The sequence below is a fragment of the Pantherophis guttatus genome, chromosome 2, assembly GCF_059756535.1.
Source record: "Pantherophis guttatus breed Tessera chromosome 2, ASM5975653v1, whole genome shotgun sequence".
NCBI classification, from domain to species: Eukaryota; Metazoa; Chordata; class Lepidosauria; order Squamata; family Colubridae; genus Pantherophis; species Pantherophis guttatus.
This window is the reverse complement of record NC_142064.1, coordinates 243,579,944-243,600,490: the sequence shown is the minus strand read 5'-3', so window position 1 is coordinate 243,600,490 and position 20,547 is coordinate 243,579,944. Positions and strand designations below refer to the sequence as shown.

Sequence of the window (20,547 nt, the reverse complement as noted above, 5' to 3'; positions counted from 1 at the left end):
CTGACTTAACAACTGCAGTGGTTCACTTAACAACTGTGACAAGGTAGATCATAAAATGGGCATCACACACAGGCCACGCCCACCCCAGTTCCGCGAAGGGGAAAAACTTCATGATGCATCACCTGACAGCAACATGTCGCCGCGAGTTTGACACCCATACTGTAGATGAATAGGAAGAGTGGATTATAAGGCATTACAGAAGTTGTAGGATCTGGCCACCAGCTTAACTACAATCTCAGTTGGCTCCAATTGTGAATTTGCGGGAAAAGATATCAGCTTTCCAAGCTTTATACAGCAGAAAGAAATTTTATCCACTACCCACAAAAAAAAAAAAAAAAAAATCAGCAAATATTGCAGTCCTTTAGATTAGAATACAATTGGGTTCTATTCTATTTGTATTAAAATATAATGAGGGAGAAGATCAGTATTCCATTATGTGGTTAAACTAAATGATGTGTTGGAGAGCGAGGATAGGTTTTTTTAAACTAATCAATGGTTGTTGAAGTAGATAACAATGTTCTTCAAAAGAAAAGATGGAACATTGTCTCTCTCTGGAATTAAACGATTATGCTAGTAAAATGATTAGAACAAGATGGTTCCTCTCTTAAAAATACTTACAATGCTCATGCCATCATCCATCAGTTTAAATTTGATATTAAGTGGTTTTCATCTTACAACGTGAAGTACTAAATTAGAGCCTCTGCTGTTAAAGGAGTTTTGCAAGAATACTTTAAGAGAGGGGGGAAAAAAATACACAGGTTGCCAGGTCTTTTTGTTTGCTTGCCTTATGTAACCTACAAATTGCCTTTCTAAAGCTTAACCTTCACACAGACTAAGTGGCTTTAGATTACCTCGCTGGTACAAGTTCAAGGAATCTTAAGCTCCCAAAATAAACAGATAATTATACATAACAATGTTCTTGGACTGTAGCACAGCATAATGCATACTGTAACTGAATGTTCCTACTGAGCTATTTTGTTCAGAAAATAATCATGTTAGGAAAAAAAAGAAAAGTCAGAACTATTTTTCTTAAAAACTATTAATACAAGGACTCATTTGTACCTGGACCTGCATAGAAATGTGTCATTGTTTCAATCTATTTTAGTGCTATTTACATCTCCAGGAGTTCGGACAGGAAACCCACCAAGCTTACATACTGAGAAATGTTTATCAACTTGAGTTTATATGTATTGTAGGAAGTTATGTATTCCTCTCCTAGGAAAATGAAATATCCTAGGAAATATTAAAAAGGCAGCATATTATATTTTTCCTAAAGGAGAAACATGTTTCTAAAGACAAATTTAGAGCCTCAGCTCCTTGCCCCCCTCCCCACCAGATATTTTGGTGCCAACCTATCTACAAGACAAAGGCTGGGCCAGGTTATCTACAACAAAAAAAACATGGCCATCAGGACAAGATAGGATTAGCCCTCACTCAAGATCCAAACCAGGGCAAAGCCATTAAGCCATAATAGGAATTGCCCAAAGCCCTTTCATTATATCATCAACCAAGCCTGGAACACAGACAGTCTACAAAGTTAGCTAAGACCCCCGCCCTCTGGGAGTCTGACAGCCAATGGGATACATTTCTTGTACAGGAACAGGAAACTCTAAGGCAGGGTCCAAGAGTGTATAAATATATTCCTCTCTCTCACCCATGCACTCTTTTTTTCCCAGGACCCAAAAAACCCATGTGGTCCTGTCCACCATTAAACCATCTTTCCAAGCAGTCTCCATGTTTCCAGTGTGCATTTGAGCATTTTTATGTCTTTTTTTAGTTTTGTGCATCGCCAAGCACCCACTGGAGTTGAGCAAAATTAATTTACATAAATGACAAGTAATAAATCACACATTAAGACTGCATATGGCCATCCCTTAATTTAAACCAATATTTTTCAAGCTTGGGAACTTTAAGATTTGTGGATTTCAGCTCTCAGAATTCCCCAGCCACACATCTTAAAAGATGCCAAGTTTGAAAAATACTGATCTAGATCAATCTTGTCCAATCTGATGCCCTTTAGATGTGTTGGACCAGTTTCCATAATTCTTCTTCCTCATGATCATCGTCATGATCATGAATTCCAATACATATAAAGAACACCAGACTGGGAAATTTTAAGAATTCTTCTTAATATTAGATGCTGTAATAACAATTGCAGCAGCATCTTCTTGTAAAATATCAGAAGCTACAGATGATATGAGGAGGATCCAAAACACCTTTCATTTCCCTATCACTCTTATTACAGTTCCTAGAAAATATTTTAGGAGGCACAGCCACAATGGACAGCATCACTAACAGGAAACAGGGCATATAACGGACTTCTGTAAGGAACAGCATTTTTAATATCTTTGGAGCTATGAGGGAAAAGCTTGTGCTGCAGCAGTTCCCTTTTTACTAAACTTATTTCCTGTAACCAAAGCATAAACCACTTCATTCCTGTCATTGAAGTTGATAATCTCTTAGAATAGTTATGTTTCTTTAGCATCACCTGTGTGCATGCTTCTGGCAAATAGACCCTAATCCCAACAAATTGAGACTTTTTCTGCTATTCATTAGCATATTAATTTCAACATTATTGTTGGGTTTTGTCCCAAGAGGCGAGTTGCATATGCCCACAGAAATCCCCCCTCCCACTGATCTTGACAAAGATGGTTCTCTCCCACTGCTATTAGCCACAGTGATCTTCATTATTCAGCAAAGGGAGGTGAAGCTAAGTGCATCCAAAATAGCTGGGAGGGAATCTGCTTCCCAGCTGCATCAAACTCACAGGGTGGTAGGCTAAAATGGTTGCTGCCATAGCAATGTCAAGGCTATTGCGGCCTTATTGCTTCCCTTTCTTGGAGCATCTCAAGCATGGGAAGGATAACATTGCAATAGCCCAGATCCAGTTGTGGTAAAATGGAGTGAAGAACTTCTGCCTGATATTTCCAGGCTTCTTCATTACAATAAGTCAGTCTCTCTCTCCCTCTCTCTTCCTCTCTCTCTCTCTCTCTCTCTTTTTTTTTCTCTCTCTCCCTCCGTCCCTCTCCCTTTATCTCTCTCCCTCCCTCCCTCTCTCTCTCACACACACACACCAGTGGTGGGTTGCCCCCGGTTCGGACCGGTTCACAAGAACCGGTAGTAAAACCGACGGGAGTCTCCGCCCACTGACCCCGACGTCATGCACAGAAGGGTGTGCAGCTCCATTACAAACCGGTAGTAAAGGTAAGTAGAACCCACCCCTCAAACACACACACGCATGTATATATCTCCAACCATAACTATGCAGTTATTACTGTGGACTCTTTCATGGTATTCATGTCTTATGGGATCATCATCATCATCTTAGCCATTGTCTATCCACTCGGGATGAAGGCCTCTTCCACATGTTTCCAACCAATACGGTCCTGAGCTTTCTTTTGCCAATTGGACCTGCAATACTTGCTGATGTCACCGATCCATCTTGTTTTAGGACTCTTTCGTGGATGCTTTTTAATCAAGTGAGATCCATTCTATGACTGCCTTGGTCCATCTGCCATCAGTTCTTCTTACTATGTGACCAGCTCATTTCCATTTCAATTCTTTTACTCTCTTGATTGTATCATATAATTATTATTATTTTTTTTGTTCTCTAAGCCATGTGCAGGTTTTTCTATCTTATCTTGTAATGCCAAGCATGTATCTTTCCCTGGCTCTTGGCATCAATCGTACTTTTTGTATCAATTGTGAGGTTAGTGTCCATGTTCCACTGGCATATATTAGAACAGGTAGCACACACTGATTAGAAACTTTTCTCTTCAGGCATAGGGTGCGGGGTTCGCTTATTCTGTTATGGGATATCATGATATTATTCGTTTTCTTTTTCTTTTTTTTAACTCACTATAGATCAGGAGTGTCGAACTGGCAGCCTGCAGACTGGATGAGTCATGCGCAGGCCACGTCCACCCCAGCTCTGCAAATGGGGAAAACATCACAAAACATCACGTGTCGGCAACATGACGTCACGAGTTTGACACTCATGTTATAGATCAGTGGCCCCCCAATCTTCTGGACACCAGGGACCAGTTCTGTGGAGAGAGGTTTTTCCGTGGGCCAGAAGGGGTATGGTTTCGTGTTCTGCCTGCATCCCACAGAGGGGGCATCCCTGTTTATGCAGCCCAGACTGGGTTTGGGAACCCCTGCTATAGACTTACGTTTCTAGAAGGTCCAAAAAAGCTTCACAGTTGCAGCCATCAGACAAATGAACTGGTCCTCATGCAGCCCTTATGATCATTTGAGTTTTGAGACCTGTCGTTTAAAATAAAGAAACAATTTCAATTATACCAGTGTAACAGTAATCCATTTATATTTTTCTCTTCAGCCTCGTCTTTTATTTCTTTTTCTGTAGTCAGAATGATGCATTAGCAAAAATCCTCAATCCAATTCAGTGAAATCCACAGTTTTTTACTACCGGCTCTGTGGGCGTGGCTTGGTGGGCCAAGTGTGGCTTGGTGGGCATCGCAGGGGAAGGATACTGCAAAATTTTCATTCCCTCCCCACTCCAGGGGAATATTGCAATATCTCCAGTCCCACCTCACTCCAGGGGAAGGATACTGCAAAATCCCCATTCCCTCCCCACTCTGGGGCCAACCAGAAGTAGTATTTGCCGGTTCTCCAAACTACTCAAAATTTCTGCTACTGGTTCTCCGAACTGCTCAAAATTTCTGCTACTGGTTCTCCGAACTGCTCAAAATTTCCACTACCAGTTTTCGAGAACCTGCTGGATTTCACCCCTGATCCAATTATATATTGTAGATGTATTGCTAAGTTGATCAATGACTAAGTTCAATGCACATCATTAGCAATTAAGAAGCCCAGCTTGCAGTATTAGGTATTTTCTCTGAGAAAGGTGGTACAAAAGTTTTCTGGATATCTGCAATGCTGAGTGTATATGGAGATTCTCAATCATCCAGGTCATGGTTGTCCCAAAGGTGCTTTTCAAAAGGCAACTGGACTTAACGCTAAAATAGTCTTCATTCAGCAGTGTCTAATCTACCTTTAATTACTTTTTTTGGTGACTGTTGAAGAACTCTGCTAACTGATGGTCTTGCACCTTTTCAAGTTCACTACCAGCAAATTTAACGAGAGATACAAGTTCAACAACATTGCTTACTTTGGTCCACTCTGTCTAGAATATGTGTCTGCTTGGTATATTTATATATATATTCCTAGACAGGGTGCATTTTTGGTCTACTAAAGCAAAGCAATAAAGATTAGATCAAATATTATATTACATCAAAGATTACATCAAAGATTATATAATTACTTGAATATAATTGTTTTTCTAAACAAAGCAAAACTTTCTGAATGTTTAAACATTCTTATTAAGATCAATCCATATTTTATTAATCATTAACCTGCTTACTCAAAACCATAATATAGACATAAAGAAACAACCATTTATTGACTGAATGTTGGTCCTTTTAGCTTGATGTTATTTACACTGATAGGCACCTTTTTATGACATCATTCCATTAATAATATTGCAGACAAATATAGGATAATCTCCCATTTCACATTCTCACATACGGGCTCAGCAAGACAAAATATGAGAAGCTATTGATATTTTCTGCATGAATCTGCCTGATTTTAACAAGCAAATAAATCTATAAAGTTTGAGCCATGGCATGTTTTCTTAAATCACTTATGTACTTCAATTTTGACCTACTATACAAGAATGCCAAATTAGTTCTAGTGTCGTATTAGTGTTCTAATAGAAGCCAATTTATTTTGTTGTTTCTATTGTTTGTACAAAAATTTTAAAAAATTGCAATGCCATCAAAATGCTACATAGCATAAATCAGACTGAATGTTGACCTGAGGTTTATTTGTACACTGCCCAGAGGAGGCTATGAGGGATAGTTTCTAAATTTGATAAATAAGGTAAACATTGGAAGTCTAATAATAGAGACAATAATTTTTATCAAGCTACAAAATAGTCCATTGACTTAGTCTTTTGAAGACAGATGGAGAAAATGTTAAATGCAATCTCTGGTCATAGACATAGCACATCCTCCCACATCCTATATTGATATGTGGGGATGATCTTGGGAGACAGGAGGAAGAGTCACAGACTAGATAAGAGGCAGCTGACCTTCTGCAGAAGGAATGGGGGAATATCTCATTCCTAGTTTCTTGGATTACAAAAGTGAGAGATGTACTTTCAGAGTTGCAAGATTCTGTTAAGGTAAGTTTACAATATAGTATGTCTGGGAAAACTACTTGTCTTGACTACCTCAAATGGCTAACACATCTCCAAAGAACTTTACTGGGCTCCAGTAAAGGAGAATACTAGGAGAAACCAAGACTTCAACTTTTTTTTGAATGCCTGCCAGGTCTCTGGGGGAAGCTGCTATGTGAGAAGGCATGCTGCCTCTTAGTAGATGGTAACATTGAACAGAAGGAACCTGAAACATGCCCACTCCTTCTGACTTGGTGGCACAGGCAGATACCCTCTGGGACAGGAATGGGCACAATTAACATGCATGATGAGTCCATGCAAAAGTTCTCCTTAGCTTTGTTCAAGCCAGAGCTACAAGTGCAGGAAAGTCCTCGAATTGTGTACCACTTCTATCCAGTGGTGTGATCCTGCCGGTTTAATGACCAGTTCGTGATTGCGCTTCATGCGCGCGTGTGCAGTTTTATGAAAATTTATCTTCCGCGTTACTGCTGGGGAGTAACACAGCTGAGGTGCAGCAATCCACTCTGCAGCGTGAATCTGCTGAGAAGATATAGGTCAGTAAAACGCAGGGGCAGGTGGATGGGCCCATCTGATAGTCGGAGCTATCAGTTCACCCGAACCAGTCCGAACCGGTAGAATCCCACCCCTGGTTCTATCCAAGGGAGTGCAACCCTTGCAAGAGTCACAGATTATATCTCACCGGAACCAGGGGGATTCCAGAACCACTCACTCTTGCTAGGGTTGGGTTGGAACAGATTCCTCCCCATCCAAACCTACACAGCCTAAAAGACTAAAAATTGCTTAGACTTGGCAACTTTTAAGATTTGTGGACTTCAACTCCCAGAATTCCTCAGCCAGCTTTGCTTTAAGACTTGTTGCTGGCTGAGGAATTCTGGGAGTTGAAGTCCACAAGTCTTAAAGTTGCCAAGGTTGGAGGCCCCTGCTTTATAGCCTACCAATTACTCCTACGGTATCAGGCCTTGAAACATTTTTTTAAAAAATCATTAACAAAACAACAAGAATTTCAGTCTGATTACAGTATTGTTCTCAATACAATGGAATTATATGGCTACCTAGTTGTGACAACCATACCTTGTAGAACAAAATGTTAGATTACTGATAAAAGGAGTTAATAGTTAGTTTTAATTTTGACTGTTTTATGTATTTTTAATTAAGTGTACAATGCTCCCAATCACTTTCAGGCTCTGCTCATTTATGTACTTCGTTATATTTATGACAGAAGTAAGGACCAACCCATCCTTTGCCATGGACTTGAATGACAGTTCAAGAAACAGAAGTCCAAACTTTGATTTTGGGTTTTACCGATTAGATTGATAGATCTTTTTAGAAATGGCTTGTTCATATCATTATGAAAAAACAAAAAGTTGTTATTTGATGTTAATGCCTTATTTTACTGCAACAGAGAGAATCAGAAGTCAAAGTTTTTTTTTCTTTCTTATCCTCCCTCACTTCTCTTCCCCCTTTTCCTCCCCACCGTTTACCTATTTACTTTCCTATTTTGTATCTTATTTTATTTTATGTCCCAATAAAAATGTTAAACTGAAGAAACAGAAGTCCAAACCCTGTGACTGAAAGGGAATGATAGGAAAGACCTTATGCAAGATAGAAATAACTTGAAAAAAGAAAGATGAAAACTTGCCAAGTTCCTGTAAAAATAGAGATTCTAAAGGTGGAGTGTGGATAGAATGCAAGGTTTGATATGGAATCTGTGTTGCAGTTTTAGTACATGTAATCTTGGGTCTTTTAGCTTTGTAGGACTATAATTGGCAGTTCCTCCTTGAGTACAGAACTAAATAAAGCTGAAAAGTAGAATTCAGTAGACTGTAATCTTGAGGGACACAATGTGATGCATCTTGCAAGTATGTCAAGAACAGCACAGATACATAAAAGATAAAACAAAATGCAAATTGCAGCAGAAGGACGTTGTTGTAAATATATAGAAAATGTAAATATATGCTAAGATGCCAATTTGTTTTCTACTCCTTTCTCTGAGTTTTTAGCTGAAAGAAAGGAGAAGAAGAGGACAAGCAGCAGCAAGATAGATGACTCAGTTAAAATGGTGATGGGTGCACCTTTTGAAGACCTGAAGGACCAGGTTAGGGGCAGATTGTCAAGGAGAATATCTAGGTGGTCACTAAGAGCCAACACCAACTTGACAGCACATAATCAATCCAACAAAGTGCATGACTTAAAAGGAATGAGCAGCATCCTTGATCTCACTGCAGCGAAAGAAAGTTGTCACAATAAAATGGTTAGTTTTCACAGTGTCACAAGGCTCTTTATGAATGAAATTAATCTGAATGTCTGCCATTCAAATCTGCCAAGATTTTGTATAGAGAACAATAAGTAAAGCTGATGTGTTTTCACTAGTTTTTTTTTTATTATTATTATTATTATTATTATTATTATTATTATTATTATTATTATTATTATTGCAATAATGTTTTAATGGAGGCCCGTCAAGTTGGTGTTGACTCCTAGCAACCACACAAACTTTCTCCAGGATTCTCTGCTCCAACTCATCTTTAAGTCTTCCAAGAAGGCACAATTGCTGCGATTGAGCCCATCTACCTTACATGACATTAGCACCCTGTTTCCCCTAAAATAAGACATCCCCTGATAATAAGCCCAATCGGGCTTTTGAGCCCATGCACTAAAATAAGCCTCCCCACCCTGAAAAAAAAAATCCTCCCTGAAAATATTTAACCGCATGCGCAGCTGGTCTCTGCCATTTCCTCTGGTTTCCTCCATGAGCCCCAAAATAATAAGACCTCCCCGAAAATAAGGCCAAGCACTTATTTCGGGGTTCAAAAAAAATATAAGACAGGGTCTTATTTTTGGGGAAACACGGTATATCTAATTAGAGTGGGTTAGAGCCCATCTACCATACATGTGTTAGCATATCTAATCAGGTAATCTATAGCAGGGGTCCTCAACCCCTGGTCCATGGACTGGCACCGGGCTTCAGCATGGCAGAAAATGGGCTGCACAAAACAAGCGAAGCCCCATCCATGGGATGCAGGCAGCTCGCAAAATCACATCACTTCTGGTGCCCAAAAAGTTGGGGGCCACTGATCTATAGTCCCATAGATAGAAAAGAATGTAAAGTGTTGGAGTAGCCCTAGAAAGGGCCACATGAATCAGATGTTACACTCTGCCTGCAAAATTCATAGTATTATTTAATGACTTTCTTTTATCATTCCTATGAAATATTTCTGGAGTTACTATATATAATCCATGACATTGCTAACTTTGGTGCCTTTGCATTATTTTGGTTGAAAGTGTAGTGATTCCTGTAGTCCTACATGCCAAAGAAGACACTTTGTTGCCTGTCTCCAAATGGGATTATGAATTCTCTATTGCCCAGAATTCAATATGTTCCTTCCATCTTGGTTTGAATCAGTTACTCTGTCCATTGGTGTCCATTAACATACCAATCTGAAGTTGGAAGCTCCTTCTGAGTTTGGATATATTTTTGTTGAAAGGTTTTCCTTGTTTTTTATGTCTGCTTCCATCTTCAATGTCTTTGCAATGAAATACTACTTCTTAGCTCTTGTAAGAGGTTATTCTTTGTTATGTTCCTCCCTGGGGTATTTACTTCTCTTGGGTTTGGCTTCTCTTTTTTTCTTGGCAATTTCTACTATTCGTTTTTACATCCAGTTTACTTTGTTCTTGTTTTTTTAACCTTTGGTGGTCTCCTTCCACTTTCATCTTTAACATTTTGATTTCATCCCATGGTTCCTCTGGTACACTATCCATGTGGATTTCAGAGTGATTCCTGATGTTGTCTTTAAACATGGTATTTGCTCAAGACCGTAACATGGAAAGTAGTTGGCTTTCTTCTTCCATTTTATCTTGATTTGGAATTTGCACATGAACAGTTCATAATCTGAACCACAGTCGGACCCTGGCCCCCTCTTTGCTGTTATAAATGAGCTTTTCCATCTTGTTGCATCAATAATATAGTCAGTTTAATTTCTGTATATTTTATCTGGTGATGACCATGTATCAAGGTATCATGTTGGTGGTTTGAAGCAGTGGTGAAATTCAAATTTTTTAACTACCGGTTCTGTGGGCGTGGTGTGGCTTGGAGGGCATGGTGGGGGAAGGATACTGCAAAATCTCCATTCCCACCCCACTCCAGGGAAAGGATACTACAAAATCTCCATTCCCTCCCCATTCTGGGGCCAGCCAGAGGTGGTATTTGCCAGTTCTCCAAACTACTCAAAATTTCCACTACCGGTTTTCCAAACTACTCAAAATTTCTGCTACCAGTTCTCCAGAACCTGTATGAAGACTATTAGCAATTAAATTATTGGACTGGCAGACAGATCATTCTTCTACTTCTTTTTCTAGGCTATACAATCCAACTTTGTTCTCCTTTTATGTATTTCTAACACTCCAGTCTCCAACCACAGGAAGCACATCTTGTTGGCATGTTCTGTCAAAAACCTGAGTGACTGTTATATTAAAGGATCTGGAGGTTCTTCAGGATCCTCCAGACATGTTGAATTTAATTCCCATATTTGATAACCATTTGGCTTTAACTCTAGTTAAGATAATTATGAAATCCAAAAATTGATACCTAACATATCTAGAAGAGCCAAATTGAGGAAAGCTCAGTGACCTGCATTTCATAAAAGAACAATTGAGTCTCTGCTACTGGCAGAATGTATCTGTGATTCAAGGGAATATTTTCAGAAAGAAAAATACATTAGGATTTCTTGTAAAACAAAACAACATAACAATATGTCAATAAATAAATCTAATTATGATTCTGTTTCTGCTGGTTATTTTTAGACACGAAATAGAACTTCCAAAGAGCTGCGTATAGAATGTGCTATAAACTTAAAAAAATGTTTTTAAAAAGTTGATCATAGATAATAAGGCTTATATGATATGCAGGGGGGGGGGGAAGTCTGGTAAAATTCAGCCATCAACAAAATTTGTTTTAAAAAGTGGTTTGTGTGAACAGGCAATTTAACCTGATTTGAAATAACATTCTGCATTCCTTTTTTTTTAATCTAATGATACTAATAGTGTATAACAAAATTACTTTTTTTAGCTTGCTTGCAATTCTAAATGACTCACTCTGAGGTAGCTTGTTAAAACATGTCTCCTATCTCCTGATTAAAAACACACATCAGTGGTGTCTGATTTCCCAAATCAGACACCACTGATATTTCCCAAATATTTTTTTTTAAAAAAATGTGTGCAATATTACAGGAGTTAGCATTCTTAAGAAGAGAATTTAATAAGATTTAGCCCATGAAGACCGGCAGGTACAGTAAACGAAGAGTGAAACCAGTAAAGAAAATAATTTGACAAAATCAGCTTAACTTCTTTCTTTTTTTTTTACTTTTGCTAATTAGCATAAACCCTCAGGAAAGATTATATAACTAAAGAAATGCAGAAATAAGTATCTTTGTGCCAATAAATCTGCTTTAGCATTATTAATACCTGCAAGCTCCTGTTCACAATTCCTGGTAACCTAAGACAGTAATTGACATTAATCCAATTTGACACCTCCAGATGTGATTTGGAAATCTCAAACTGATCTGCAAGACCAAACCATAGTCTCCTGATATAAAATTGGCATAAGCCAAAAGTTAGCAAGTCTAAACTACAGTAAGAACGCTAGCTGTAAACAACAATAAGGTTCTTTAGCCTGGTGTCCTCTTGGACAAAATACGATTCCATCCGGAAGGTAGATTTATCTGTGCATAAGTAAAGGATAGGCTCCCACAGGTACAACTTGGAAAGAACCTTAGCAAAAGAAGTTACTTTATATACAATTCAAACATAATGGGTTTGGAATCTGTTCTTCAATTAGCTAGCATAATTTGTCAACAAATACCTAGAGAGCATGCCCAGCAACTATATATGGATTGTGTTCACAGCATTCCATAATATTCTTAGCATGATCTTGTTAGTGACCAATTGAATATTCAGAAGGTGTGTGTGAGTGGGTGGCTGTTGCTTTATAATGAGTTTCTTAAAGTGCAACTTTGGGGGGAATTTTTGCCTCTGGCCAGTCTGAGCCAGTTCCTATTAGAATTTCACATGCTTGCTTGTCACTTCAAAGAAATTAGAAATAATAATCAATGTATTACTGAAAACAGTTTTCTCTTACTCCTGTTAAGAACCTGTCCACTTCCTCCTCTGAGAGTCACTGTTGCTTCTGTTATCATAACTATGTACAAGTTGCTGAATTCACTTTGGTGAATTATTATCTTTTCACAGCTTTTTGCAGTCTTTGCATTTGCAACATGTGGTGGCTATTCTGGAGGACTGCGGCTCAGCGTGGACTGCGCAAACAGGACACAGAGCGACCGCAGCATTGACATAGCCTTTGCCTATCCCTTCAGGTAAGACATTGTTATTCTTTGACACCGGCATGTCAAAGTTTAAATTGTAGGCGACAGCAGAAAAGACTACCACGGACTACTTACATTGTAGGACTCCTGTATCTAGGCTGAAAAGGCATGGACAACCAATAGGTGGCAGCAAAGAGATTTTAAAAAGGTAATTTTGGTGCCATCTGGTGGTTAGCTAGATTTTTGCCATACAGTATGGTGACCCTATGATAGTAACTATTTCCTGACATTTCAGAAATAGGTATGGTTATACTTAGATAAATTGATGTTTTGTGATTGGTCATGTCCATCGTGGCAGCCATTTGTAATAACTCCAAAGTATGTTCTCATAATTCAGTCTGTGCCAAGAAAATTATCTATCACTCGTTTAGTATTACACGCAAAAGCAATTAAATCAACTTCCCTGCTCAATCCTTTTGAAAGCATTAATTTAAAAAAAAAAAGATTCAGAGGTTCAGCTTTATAAAGACTGAAAAAAACGGAATCCTAGAACATTTTTTTTTGCACTCTAATATGACTACTAATATATATTGTAGGCCTAGTTCATAGGATAAGCCCAAGTGAAGTAGAATTGTGCCAAAGTATTAAATATTTTAAACCCACTGGTTGTAACACATAATACCTCTATTGGCAGTTTCAACATAAAATGGGGCAGGATGGATATTCTAAGGATAATCATAAGCTGTCTTCTATGTTTCAAACTATAATAAAATATCTGAAGAAAAGAGATTCAATACCTTGTCACAGAATTAATAGTATAGAATTAATTCATAGAATTGCTTGTTTTAAAGAGTACTACCAACTCTCTGTAAAAAAAAAACCCTCTTTCCATAATTTATCATTTGCTGTTTTGCTTTTAAATTCCACTTGTGTTTTTATTGGATAGTAATGATATTCACTAATTGTATGTGAGCAGTTAGCAAACTCATGAATTTTTGGTAGGGATATTTATGGTAGACTTATGCTCTGCAAATTTGTAGTGGGTCTTTATTACAGATTTTCTTTTCCTGCTGGCTTTGCTATTCTCTGCAGATTTTTATATCTCACTTTTTTGAAATTCATGAAAAAGGCTCTGAAAATTATGCGAATGTATAATTTGATGCCTTTCCAAGCAGGTCATTTTCATGAACGTGTTTTACCAAAGAAATTCTTTGGAGGGATGAAAGCTCTTGTACTATTTTTAAAAAATGCTTTTTTGGGAGTTTTTTTTTTTTTTTTTTTTTTAAAAGCTTGAAAGTCAGCCATATATTTTCTGATTCAGATGTACACAGCACAGTTTAGTAAGCCAAGAAAAGTAGAAAATCCCCACACATTGTAAAGCATTTTTTTTTCTTTTGAAGATGAAGCTTTGCACAACCTTAATTCTGTGTGTTCCTTTCCTTTCCATACTGCAACTGAAGATTGTCCTGTTTTCTTATATGTCCAAACCAGGAAGCCATGATTTAGTCAAGCTAACATGTTTCTTAAACTGGTTTCAGAACATTATGAAGTATTTCAGGATTTTGTGTGTGTGTGTGTGCGTGTGTGTGTGTGTAAATCTTTCAGGATTTTGTGTGTATATGTTTTGTTATTGTGAGAACAATCACTTCCTGCTGCCTGCCCTGCATACTATGCTTAAATAACTCAGCCAGAGAGGGGAGATGTAAAGGCAGTGGTGGGATTTAAATAATTTAACAACTGGTTCTCTGCCCTAATGATTGCTTCCAACAACCAGTTCACCAAACTGCTCAGAAAGTTAACAACCGGTTAACCGAACTGGCTGAATCCCACCACTGTGTAAAGGTAACTTTTAAAAAGATGAACATTCAGAGAAAATCCACATACATTGCATCTGTGAGTAAAAGGAATATATAGACATTATGAACGTTGGCTAAACTGCATACAAAATGTGACTGTTAAATGGAAACTAGGCATATGCTGGAAAATATGTATATTTTTAATGAAATCATCTTTTAAAAACTCAGATTAACACAGAAGCAGGCTAAAGTGAACCTAAATGTGAAAAAAAATGATAGATTTTTGACGCTGAGTTTTTAAGCTAAAATGTGAATAACTGAATCAGCCAGTCTATGCCATCTATAGTTTAATATAGTGTGCAGTTTTGAAGAAAAAAACCTCTGTATAAATTCACTTGAAAATATGCTGCTTGTGGTGTGATACAATAAATAATTACAGCCACAACATGTCAATTTCATTAATGAATATCCCAGCAAAAGGCAAATCTTTCTTTCTAAACAAGGGATGTGTTTATCAGGTAAGACAAAACCACTCCAATATTTCCATTATTTCCATAAACCCATATTCCATCACTCAAAAAAACAAAGAGAAAAACTTTTCTTGCAATAGCTAGTTATATACTTCAAACATGGAAATAGCTCTCCTGCAGATGGAATTTTTTTTATCTGATGAAATCAGCATCATTTTGCAGTGAAAGCTCCAACTCTTTTGTAGGTATGTGTGATGTCACTGTTGGAAGAAATGTTCATCTGGGTTCCGTTCCAAGTGGGGAGGAAGACACTGGAAATATGGAGGCTGTTTGGAAAGATGGTTTAATGGTGGACAGGACCACATGGTTCGAGGTCCTGGGCAATTGAGCACATGGGTAAGAGAGAGAGAGAGAGAAAGAGAGATTTATATCCTCTCTTGGGCTTTGAACTTGCTTCCTGTTCCTGTGAAAGAAATGTATTCTGATTGGTTGTCAGACTCCCATGGGGCCATGCAGGGGTAACTTTGTAGGTTGTCTTGAATTCCAGGCTTGGTTGAATCTTGTTGGGTGATGTAATGAAGAGGCTTTGGACAATTATCTGGCCTATTATGGCTTAATGGCCAGTTTGGATCTTGAGTGACGGCTAATCCTATCATGTCCTGAGGGTAAAGGTCTTTGTTTTGTTGATAAGCTGGCCCAGCCTTTTGTCTTGTAGATAGGTTTGCACCAGTCTTTTTGGGACTATTAACAAAGGTGGGGGGGCTGCTTTCCAAGAGCATGTTTCTCCTTTTCTCATCCAAGGTGGTATAATATTTTGCCTTTTTAATATTTCATAGAATATTTCATTCTTCTAGGAGAGGGGTGGGTGTTAACTTCCTACATCACAATGCCCATACAAAATGGATAAAACTTGCAGCACAGTGACATGGATGCTGCAGACAACTCTGTTGAAGGTAGTGGCAGCATGGAAGCTTCTGGCCTAATATGGGAGGTTTTCTTGGAACGCTGACAGGCAGAACAGATACTTAGGGGTGAAACAAGAGTTCTGCAACCACCAGCCCAAACTATTAAACCTCTCCACCTATCAAAAAGGCACAAAGACTCACCCATATTAACAAAGAATAGCCCTCCCTCTCTTCTGGCACAACAAATGAAATGTTCTCATCCAGATACAGATTCACATTATAAATTGCAGTCATAAACTTAGGATTGTTGTGTTTGGTTGGTTGGTTTCTTCGTTAACATTTGGCAGGAGAGGTCAGCCTTCATAAAATATTAAGATTTTTATGGCTCAGTATTAAATTACGACAAGTTTCGCCAATGCCTATCGTTTTGCTACCTAACAGAGATGCTCATAACGTTGGTTCTACTTTCTCATATTAGGTCATATTGAATAGGAGAGGGCAATTGAGCAGTTGAAAATGCCAAAGGAAGAGTAATGTAGATTCAGAAGGATCCTTCTTACAGATTCTGCACAACAGGATGCAACATTCATCTCTTCCCCTCAATTCATTTTCAACCTCAGCTTGACGATTTCAAATAAGGCAAAACAGTTTAAGGCAAACGTATGACACAAAAGCACTCAAATTAATTTTTTAAAAATGGCATTGTTGGGCCCATGAAGTGACATGGCATTGTGGAAGACAATCATGAAAGCATTGACCTATTCCTTGCTGGCCATCCTGGTGGGACTTTTTAATATAATTAGCCGGCAATGCTTTAGATCTCCAAGTCTACTGATGCATTATTGAGCACAGATGCACAGTTACAGTATATTGAGCTAAACAGAAAATTGAGGACTATAGTAGAAGGTATAAGTAATAAGAAACGGAAAATGGATTCCTATCTACAATTGTTAAGTAGAACAACAAATTAATGGGATCCAGTGAACCTTCTCTGGACTTCACTCAAGCAAAACATTTTTTTGTTACTGACATCTATGGAATATTTTTATTACGAAGTATATAGATGTCCCACTTAAATCCCTCATATTCCTCCAGGGATTTTGTAACAAGGAAGAGATACTTTGAAAAGCTTTTCACATAATTAAAGGATTATCTTCTCTGTTTCTCTTAAACACAGTTCCTAAATTGGAATGGGGGAAGAGTGATACACTTTTTACTCTTTCTCTTCCTCTGGTATAACTGGCCTGTTAGGGAATTGGAGCTACTATTTAATTCTTCATTAGTATATATATATATATGCATATATATATATATGCATATTCTTTCTAGCCAGGTTTTACCTACGTAAACTAAGTTGTTCTACAGCCCTGGTTCTGTGAAATCTCATTCACAAGTTTCTGGGCCTTTTTTCTGCTGACAAACTGCAACTCTGTGTTGCTCTCTGGGAGACTCAGATAGCTATTTCTGCCTTTTAAGGCGTCATCGGTGAGCCACACCCACTTCTCAGATATCCTCCCTGTAAAGGTACAATGTGTCTTTTTCTTTTTCGTAGGCTTTTATGTGCATATTCTTTCTAGCCAGGTTTTACCTACGTAACTAAGTTGTTATACCTACGTAAACTAAGTTGTTATATATATTATATATAATATTATATATATTATATTATATAAACTAAGTTGTTATATATATTAAAAAAATCAAGTATTATAGAACACTATTAAGTGTACTGTTTATGGATAGATAGGAAAGCAGCCAAATGTATAAGATTATTTTCTAGCATTTCCTTGATATACAACTTAGGCAATTAATTGACTGACTCATGGGACCTAACAATATCAGCATTGCTTGGCCCAACTCCATTTTTTGTTGTTTGAAAAATGAAGGGACAGCGACATCAATCATTTGGCAAAGAGACTGATCTCCAAGGAAACTTTGTTTTGACATTGATAAAACAGTGCATCCAACTACCCATAGCAGAACATTTTTGAAACCTGGTTTGAAATCTCTCTCTTTAGGGATTCATCTGAACCCATGATACTTTCAAACTAGGTAAATGTGAGGCTATTCCCTGCTCTTTCTGACTTCCAAGCATTCATCTGAATGGTCGACTCCAGGACAAGACAAATAAAACTCTTTTCATGAACTGACACCCTTGATGTTTTACTCAGAGTGAATAGGAGCAGGGCGAATATATAAACTTCTCCACTCATTTCCAAGCCTTTAGGCTTTGAAGGGAATACTTGAAGAAGGCTAATGTGACATTAATAAATCAATAAAGACATTATCCAGAAGAAAGCATTCAATTCAAGAGTGGGTTCTACTTACCTTTACTACCGGTTCACAACGGGAGCACATGCGTGCGCTCGCTTTGCTCACGCACGCACTTCTGCGCATGTGCAGATCACCAAATATGACATCAGGGTGGGTGGGCGGAGCCTTCCACTACTTTTACTACCAGTTCTGGAGAACCAGACAGAACCGGGAGCAATCCACCGCTGATTCAATTACATTGTTTTGAAATGGAGGAGGAGATAACTAGACCTAAAGAATTATTTCATATCTGCAAGGGTGAGGAGTTGAGTTTGACTCATGAAGTCTATCTGAAAAGAAGGACTAGGGGAGACCTGATAGCAGTGTTCCAATATCTCAGGGGCTGCCACAAAGAAGAGGGAGTCAAGCTATTCTCCAAAGCACCTGAGGGTAGGACAAGAAGAAATAGGTGGAAACTAATCAAGGAGAGAAGCAACTTAGAACTAAGAGAAAATTTCCTGACAGTTAGAACAATTAATCAGTGGAACAACTTGCCTCCAGAAGTTGTGAATGCTCCAACACTGGAAGTTTTTAAAAAGATGTTGGACAACCATTTGTCTGAAGTGGTGTAGGGTTTCCTGCCTAAGCAGGGGGTTGGAATAGAAGACCTCCAAGGTCCCTTCCAACTCTGTTATTCTGTTTCTATTCACAGGTAGTATTTTTTTCCTGGCAACTACATAGAAGTGAGTTTCCGTTGCCTCCTTTCAGAATGTATTTTTATCTATAAATTTCTCTTACAGTCCTGGTACTTCCTAGAATTCTGTTTAATTTTTTCAGAGTCAGCCAAAATGGATACACCATTTTTCCATACAGTGGAATGATTTGGTATTAATATATTTTCCGCCAACTTGCAACTTGAGGGAACGAGAGAGTTTGGGATCTTGAAAACATTTCTGGGAAATCCCTTTCCCTCTTCCACAGTGGTTGGTCATATCAAGATGTCACAGAGCATATCTGTGCCATTTTGTGAAGTATTCATATTAAATATTATTATTGCATTATTACAGTATTTGTAGTTTTGCATTATTACAGTATTTGTTGTCATAATAGGAGCTGTGGTGGTGCAGTGGTTAGAATGCAGTATTGCAGGCTGACTCTGCCCACTGCCAGGAGTTCGATCCTAACCAGCTCAAGGTCGACTCAGCCTTTCATCCTTCTGAGGTCTGTAAAATGAGGACCCAGATTGTTGGGGGCATTGTGCTGACTCTGTAAACCAATTAGAGAGGACTGTAAAGCATTATGAAGTGATACATAAGTCTAAGTGCTATTGCTATAACAGTTAAACAAGTGTTTGCTTCTGATAACTAGTCTTTGGCCACCTAATTGGGTACAGCCCATCTCTCCCTGTAGTCTGTGAAAAAGCTTACTGCTGAGAACTCAATAAGGATAACTTTATAGAGAAAATGGACTTTCTCCTTCTGCACACAGAATGAAGTCCAAATGTTCCAGATAAATCTATTGATATGAAATATCATCTCCACACACACACCAGATATCCATCTATTGCTGATCTACCAGGGTCTTGCCATTTTTACTCAAGAAGAACAAAGGGTCAACCATTAGTACGATATCTACAAGTAGAAATCTAGAGTAGAAACAGGGGAATACCTGAGTTTATACAAAACACAACCTTGATGGATACATTCAGATTAACTTTAATCCATTCATGTTTTTCTGCTATAAAATGAAAGGCTTTTAATTCATGAAAACATGGATAATTTTGATAGCTCTCAAGCAGGAAGACTCTGTTAACACAACTTGATTGCCAGTAGGAAAAATCTTCTGAAAAAAAAAACAGGACAGATCTGATTCTATAATACAGTACATCTAGAAGGATAATGAGTAGGGAGTTTTGAAGAATAGTTCACTGCTGCTATGAATGCTGCCAAATTGCTGGCTCTTTCTTGTCATTTTGTGGGAAGAATAGGATGGCACAGAGGGGGCATTAAGCCACATGTCACCCTGCAATTTAAAACAGGAAGGTTGCCATTGGATAACACCAGAAGATGCAATGAAGTGTAATGTAATTCTACAATTATTTGAAGTAAAATGCACTTTGTTCAAGGAGATGTATTTATCCAATAATTATTTTTAAAATGGACTCCTAAGAGACATAGCACACTAAACCCATTATTTTTAAATTCTACTAAAAACCAGAGGGGAAAATGCAATAGAACTATAAATAGCAACTTTAGGTGCAACTCCCTGGAAGAGCTGTGGGAAAAGAAGAGGATGAGTTGGAATTCATTGATTGCCAGATGGTCTGGCAACATTTTCAGATCTAACAGATGTGACCAAATAGCTTTCCCCAGATGTATGCCTTCCAGATGAGTTGGGCTTTCCTCCTTATAATTTTCAGCTAATGTGGCATTTGCCATGCTGGCTGGGGATTATGGAAATTGTCCAATAACCTCTGGAAAGAAGAGCTTCAGGTCGAAGAGGAAAGTAGTACAGCATCAACAGCTGCTTGCATTTATCTTCATACATTATTTCCTTGTAAAGCTTTCTATTACCTCATAGACCTCATTG

At 38.1% G+C, this 20,547-nt stretch overlaps 1 protein-coding gene across 2 annotated transcripts in view; it reads left to right on the top strand.

Annotated features, from left to right (window-relative positions):
* The window catches only part of SYNPR (synaptoporin), a 155,575-nt gene that overhangs the window by 120,549 nt on the left and 14,479 nt on the right, over positions 1-20,547 (top strand). For both annotated transcript variants that reach the window (XM_034408803.3, XM_060684170.2), the window contains one exon: positions 12,464-12,588. In XM_034408803.3, coding sequence (XP_034264694.1) covers positions 12,464-12,588 — 125 coding nt within the window. The remainder of the gene's footprint in view (positions 1-12,463; positions 12,589-20,547) is intronic.